The 7,321-nt window shown below is 40.0% G+C and overlaps 1 protein-coding gene across 1 annotated transcript in view; it reads right to left on the bottom strand.

Moving 5' to 3' along the window:
* The window catches only part of dusp4 (dual specificity phosphatase 4), a 9,166-nt gene extending 3,861 nt beyond the window's left edge, over positions 1 to 5,305 (bottom strand). Inside the window, exons 1-3 of the mRNA XM_020609853.1 lie at positions 4,229 to 5,305; positions 2,846 to 2,973; positions 1 to 209 (exon numbers count right to left, since the gene is read on the bottom strand). Coding sequence (XP_020465509.1) covers positions 1 to 209; positions 2,846 to 2,973; positions 4,229 to 4,598 — 707 coding nt within the window. The 5' untranslated portion in view covers positions 4,599 to 5,305. The remainder of the gene's footprint in view (positions 210 to 2,845; positions 2,974 to 4,228) is intronic.
* Positions 5,306 to 7,321: the final 2,016 nt, after the last annotated feature.

Genomic DNA, 7,321 nt, shown 5'->3' with positions numbered 1-7,321 from the left:
ATAGCCTCCAGGAACCAGCAGCTGATGTCTTCTTTATGGTTGTCTTCCACAGGAATACACTTGTACTGGTACGCCCCTTCAAAATGGTTGGGACAGTCAGCTGAGACATTTAGCAGGGCGGAGATTCCTATTGCATCCAAAAGCTCCTTCTTTGACGCGTGGAGAGCACTCCCAAGGTAGAGGAATGGCAGGATCTCGACCGGACCTCCCTGGACCAAGGACAGATTGGAGGCTGATGATTAATACTTTTTTTTTCCTGTTTGTTCATAATTAATTCATCCATTCAGTCATTAAATAAAGAATCATCTTTCCTGGTTAGCTTGAAGAGCCATGGTGGAGAGAATTTACTTAAATGAAAAGCAGCTTACTTGATAAGACAAAGAATTCACTGTGTCTGTGTGCACCAGAGGCCAGAAACCAGATGACTTCAGTAAAAGCATGATCTTGCTTAAATAGTTTGCTAATCACATTAACCACACTTATCATCAGACATCTGTGTCATTAATGTCATTTGATACGACCCTTCAGTTAAGCAGTTATTTCCTCATATGGAATTAACTCAGTGGATGAGCTGAGTGTCTGATCCACTGGCCAGTGTTTACATGTTCCACCCATGTAATTCAATAGAAATATCAGCATCGGTAAGTACAACAGAAGAGTCTCAGTTATTTACATTTGCCATTCTCTCAAGCTCTGATGCAGGAATATCGTAATTTTTCTGTGATCATACTTAATCACTGGAAAAACTGGTACGGCTTCATAGCAAGATTTCCTCAATACCACAAAAATGTACAGTGCATAAGTCAGGTAAATTACTAATGTAGCATTGACCAAGTACAAGGTTTGTTACACACACTTTCAGGAAAAAAGAAGGGACCTGAAGAAACATACAAAATGTGAATGTGTGTTTGCCAACTCTAGTTTTGATGAGTATTGCTGTGTGTGTGTGTGTGTGTGTGTCTCTCTCTCTATACATATATATATAAGTTAAGAATAGCATTTAAATAGCTAAGCCTATGCCACACCTCTATCAATGTAAACCTTTCACAAAAAAAAAGATAAATATAAATTGTTTGACTGGGTTTCACTGTAGCAAATGATAGAAGGGAAATATTAACACTGAAATATTATTTATAAAATATCCTAGTCTGCTCTGCCAATGCAATCTCGCAATCTTTACACTCATACTCAAAACATATCCTAACCTAAAAGTGAAAGTATTTTTTTCTTCTCCACTGGATCATTCGCCGGCGGTCTATACCGGCAGTGAGACATATTGACTGTTTATGTCACTGCCGCTGACCACCTCGGGACTGACACAGCATCAGGAAACGATCAATACCGCTAAGAGATGTAATGTGAGGAGGAGGAGGGGTGGAGGAGATGAGAGGGAAACAACAAAAGAGATATTCTGCTAGCTTTTATGCTGCAACAGGAAGTCACAGTATTCATTGTATGAAAATCATGCAGATGGTGTGGGCGTGATAGCGAGCGTTTTTCTTAGAAAACACACAGTGGCTGGATTGTCCTCTGCTTGTGTGTTTCAGGGGGATCACACTTAAATGACATGTGACAGCGAGCATTGCATAAAATCTGCAGGCTCAAACAGCAGCTCACTCATCAACAGAAACAAGGCCGCCCAAGTCACAGGAAGTGATGAAGGGATTAATCACAGGTGAACTGTCATAGGACTAATTACTAATTTAAACACAGGTGCGGCTTCTCTGGAACACTTTCCATCAGTTTGTTTTTCTAACATGGTTTAGAGACTGAAGAAACAAGTTTCACATTTGCTTGTTTAAATTCTCAGACTAGTTGAGGAAATGCGGTTGAATGTATGTGGGGAAACAACAGTTGAGCACAGCAAATAACCTCCGGTGTTTGCACTTGAGCTTTCAGTGTCAGTGTGTGCAGCTGAAGTTGACTTTTACATTAATTAATCAACTAGCACTGGTGGAAGAATTACTTAGATCCTTTACTTAAATAAAAGCAGCAATACAGCAATGTAAACATGCTCTGTAAAGTAAATGTCTTACATTCAAAATGTGACTTAAGTACAAAGTATTAGCATGAAAACATACAGTACTAAAAGTAAAAGTACTCATTATGCAGAATGGTACATCTTATATTATATTAATGTGATATTATTGGATTCTAATTATTGATGTATTATTGTGCATATCACATTTAATGTTGCAGCTGTTATGTGTGTGTGTGTGTGTGTAAGGGGGTAGTTTTAATCTGCTTATAACTTGAAATATTGCTGTGTAGCTTGTGAATTTTGCACTGGAGATCAATGAAGTGTTTATGGTTATGCTGTAATTTTTGTATTAATCTGGTTCTGAAAAGAAACTGCTAACTTAAGCTATAAAATAAATGTCATGGATTAAAAAGTACAATATTTGCCTCTAAAATGTGGTGACCTTGAAGTATGAAGTAGCACAAAATGAAAATACTCAAGTAAAGATCCCTCAAAGCTGTACCTAAGTAAATGTACTTAGTTGCTTCCCACCACTGTCAATTAGCTAACTGATGAGATAATACATTAAAATTTTCTTAATTATTGGTTTTAACAATTTATTTGTAAGTATAAATAGGAAACATAAAATGTGCTTGCTTTTACTGCTACATATTATAAACTAGATTACTTTAGTCTAAGATTAGTTTTCACATTTAGAGTGTGAAGGAAAACACTCTTGATGGCTGCTCTCACTCAGACACTGCTAACTCATGACACACATTAGTCAAACAATGACGGATGTTCATTATGCTTGTACAAGTATTCATTTCAGTAGGCGAGTTCTGAGTTTTTGTAGATTTTCACTGCTGCCCTGTTGTGTTTTACCTGGTCATGATGTGGTGTCCCACACGACGAGCAGGCCGAGTCAATGCTGGACTGGCTGGTCAGGGATGGTAAGGATTTGGTCTTTAAACAAAACTCTGGGTACTCTGTGAAAAACCTGTCATATCCACCTAGAAAAAGAAAAGTCTGGATCAAATATGATGGGTCAAATGAAAAGAACTAGTAAATCACATGAGATTAAAGTCACTACTGAGCACCACACGCAGACCCTCTGGAAGCATTAGAGATTTTTTTGTTTGGGATTTATATACATAAAAACACACCACAAATGCACATTTATGAACAATAGAAGTATGGCAGCCCACATTAACATCCCAGCACAATCTGCACTAGGATTTTCTCCCTCTACATTGTCTGAAATAAAGTCTGTTAAACCAATCCCTGACCTACTCTGTCCTGTGTTTACTGCCACGGATTTGAAAACTATTTCATCATCGCCTGCCTTTTGTTTTTTAATTTCATCTGCAGACTGGCCACTGCTATCTGCACCTCAGAGATCAAATCAGATTAATTGATAAATGTCATTTTTATAACCTACTTACATACGTAGACTCCTGTGCTTCAAGGCGCCTGCATCATTAGAATGCACACACACACACACACACACACACACACAAAGAATGCACCACATCTTGCAGCAGCTTTGGTTTTTAGATTTTCTGCAGTCTAAATATAGTCTGGTGGATTTCAAATGTTACTGTCCCCCATTGGTGATATACCCACAGCGGACTCTTTGGGAAATGAGTGTGTGTAACTGCAAGTGTCCCCAATTTGATGTGGCTCCTAGGCACCGGCATTACCTCATTCACTCAGCTCACAACCACTAGTCTCTTTATGAATGTGTGCAGCTGTGACTGAGTGTGTGAAGTGTAAAGAAAATTTTTTACACCACTGCATAAAAATATAGCAGCCGCAGTCAGCAACATATTTCAGTCTGTGGTTTATAGGTTAATGAGCAGCTACTGAAACAACATTTTGTATCTTTATGGAGCCAATGGAATAATACTGATTATGGGGGCTGAAAAACAAAATAAGTAATGGCCTACACAGGACGGTGGCATATCCATTGAAACAAGCATACAAAATAATAATAATAATAATGTCACTGTGAGCTGGTACTTCCCGATACAAATACTGAAATAAAGAATTTGAGGTATTATTTGTGTCAGGGAGCCTACTGCACCTGTAAATTGTATTGTAATTTTTAAACATACTGTCAAATATTAAACAGCAGTAACATCACAATGAAATGCTTCAGTGGCCCTACACAGGCTGAATCCTAAAATGTGAGGACCATATTGGTTCCATTGTATATTAACCTACATGCAGCAGCTGTCCCATATAAAGGCTAAATGTGACATTTACCTTTGAGCAGGTATATGCGTGTTCCGGAGAGGTCTCTGCACAGCGCGTTGAGCACCAGAGTCACGGTGCTGTCCTCTTTCACCATCTCCGAGTCCTGCGTCCGCTCGTCGTACAGCACCACAGCGGAGTACATTCCGGAACGGAGCCGGCCCCGGACCTCTTCATCCCCGGCCAAGACCTGATCCAGGCTCAGCACGGAGCCCTTGGCCCTTCGACGCACGATGGTGTTGCAGCGGGCGTTAACTGCCCCGCGGATGTGCCCCGCGCTAAAGGCGAGGAAAGAACGGCAGTCCAACAGCAGGCATTTGGCGCTGTCGTCCTTCAGGAGTCTCTTCAACACCGTACAGTCCATCTCGCACAGCTCCTCCATCGCACGTTGATTCTGGCTGCGAGTGTAGGCTTCACTGTCGCTAATGACCCCTCTCTGATGCTCTCGGTGCCTCCACCGCCCTCCAAACCTGGACAAGGCGCACAGGATCCTACGGTGGCCGCTTCTCCTCTATCCGAGCATTGTAGCCACACTACTCTTTACGCACAGTTCCACCGCCACTCTTTCTTTCTCCCTTTCACTCTGTTTCTCCTTAGGAATGTTTGTTTTTTCCCTTTTTTATGAATGGGTGCATCGCGTCATGGCGGAGGTGACGTCAACCGATAGCAGCCTATCACAAAGCCTCCAGTTTCCCTTCCCCTCTCTTCCATTCATAAAAAAAAGAGACAGACATCAATGAACGGAGAGGCGATTAGCCTCGTACAGTTGATGACTGCATTTTAATTATCTTTAATAGTTTATTATGGTAAAACTCCGTGGTTAGATTGATTTTAACCGAAATCACAAATGGAAACAGTCATAGCCCAAATGAAATTAGTCTGTGACATCTTGCTAGTATCTGAAATTTGACATTCTGATATTAAAATGTTATATTTGGCCTTACCTTTATTAATAAATGTTTTTATTGTAAAAGGGAATCAGATTACTCTTTCTACAATAAGAAATAAAATACGACCCTGCACCGATAGGGAGCTTTTAATGTTTCTGTTTGTTGTGCTGCCAAATGTGCTCTATTCAGTCTCACCACCCTCATTACCATTTCCATTAAAATGAACTCCCATTAACCACTATAGCTGGAAAAATGATTTTTGTTGTGGTTAAGGACAAAAACAGAGCACATGAACAGTGACTACTGGACTTAAAGTACATGTGTTATTTGGCCAGACATTGACCTGCAAATGGTTTACACAGAAGTATGAAAAGTAAAAACCGAATCAAACGAGATTAGTATTATACCTATCAGCTTGCTTTGTGTTTTTTTTTTTTTTTTTTGCCCCCTGGTGGCCAAAAATCAACTCATGGAGTATTGAAGTCATCATTTTTTTCCCGTTTTGATATATTTTATTTCTCATTTCAATAAAATGCCAAAACCTTTAATGGAAATATATATTTTTTTACCAAATATTTAAGTTAATTACTTTTATAGGAATACATTTTATATAGTGTTAAGTACTTGTGAAGTACTTCTTCACCTCTAGCTAATTTCAGTCTAGTTGTGGGGTAATGTGCTGGACTGCAGGTGGGTGTGCTTACGTATGTGCACACACGTACACAAACCTGCGTGTGTATACAACAGAGTGTGCATCTGCGTGTGGGTGCGCAATTCTACAAGGGGAAATATAATTTGCATCCTCTATCACACAGACTTATTGAGCATGCTCAGGTATTTGCATGTTGATTTCATTTCCATGGTTATGAGAGAGAAGAGAGCAGCACAGCAGCAGATAAGCAGAGGAAAACGCAGACACCCTGACACAAACAGACTGCTGTGAAACAGGCAGACACTGCAGCTGAAAGCAACAGACAAACAGACAATTAAAACAGGCAGAGCTATTTAATTTTGTATCATTCTCAGATAATTTATTAGGGATGGGTTTATATCAGAAAATGTGTTTGTGTGTGAGCGAGTAGGCACTATGAGTATATGGATCTGTACTTGTGAGGCTTTTGTTCACTATGCACTCAACTCTTAAATGTTTTATATCTGATTTATTTTAAATAACCATTCCAAGAACCTATGTAACACAAGTATGATTTCACAACAGTGCTGAAATGACACAGTAGGTGATCAGTTTCACAAGTTGCTTGTTTCCAACCAGCTTGAACTCATTGGAACTTCATAGTATATACCTCATGGTTTGTGTCTGACATGGTTTTTAAAAAATGACTATATCTGGACTCTACAGTAAGCAAAAGCCTAAAGACAAAAGGTACCAGCCAGTTCATGGCTATAAGATAACATTAGTAATTAGCTTAATGCTGCTGACCACATTGGGTGGATCAGATTCAGGTTTGTACTGTATTATATCAATATAATTCATGCAGCAAATGCCTAGATATCCTGACATTTAGCCCCTGGTGTAGGTCAAAATTGAAAATGCTGGATCCTACATTTCTCGTAATGCAACTCAATATCACCTTTCATTTGACCTTCCCTTATACGACAGGCTGAGTAGTGCAGATCATGACCAGCAGACTTGAATAGAATAAAGAGCACTTTCTAACCTGTCAGTTAAAATTCTCTCAGGTGTTCAGGGTTGAGATCTTGTGACTATAAAGCCACAGTATGACTCAGATCACTCACATCAAGCTATTCATTGACCCCTTCATGCCTTGTGTGGAAGCACCTGCATTTGCGAAACTGGGACACAGAGAGCAATAATGTGTACGTACTAACCTGTGTGCGTGTGAATGTGTGAATGGTGTCTGCTGCCTGTGTGTAAATGTGAAGCACCGCAGCGGAAATAAATCATGAATGAAAAGACTTTGAATATTAAGACAGAGAGGTGAGAGAAGGTGAGACAGAAGAGGGAAGACAAGACAGTGGTAAGCACACTAAGGAAAGAAGAGGAGGACTAAGAGATGAAAGATGACAAAGAGGGAGAGGAGGAAGGGGACTGAGGGTTGGGAGATTGAGTAAGGAAAAAAAGAAGCGGCTGCTTGTTCTAGATTGCAGCCTCTACAGTCACGTATTAACTCACACATACACACCACATCGCATTACTATCAACCCCAAACAATGCCTTGCAAGGGCGGGGTGGTGC

The sequence above is a fragment of the Monopterus albus genome, unplaced genomic scaffold, assembly GCF_001952655.1.
Source record: "Monopterus albus unplaced genomic scaffold, M_albus_1.0 scaffold102.1, whole genome shotgun sequence".
NCBI classification, from domain to species: Eukaryota; Metazoa; Chordata; class Actinopteri; order Synbranchiformes; family Synbranchidae; genus Monopterus; species Monopterus albus.
Note: the sequence above shows the minus strand (reverse complement) of the source record. Positions and strands in the feature narration are given on the sequence as shown.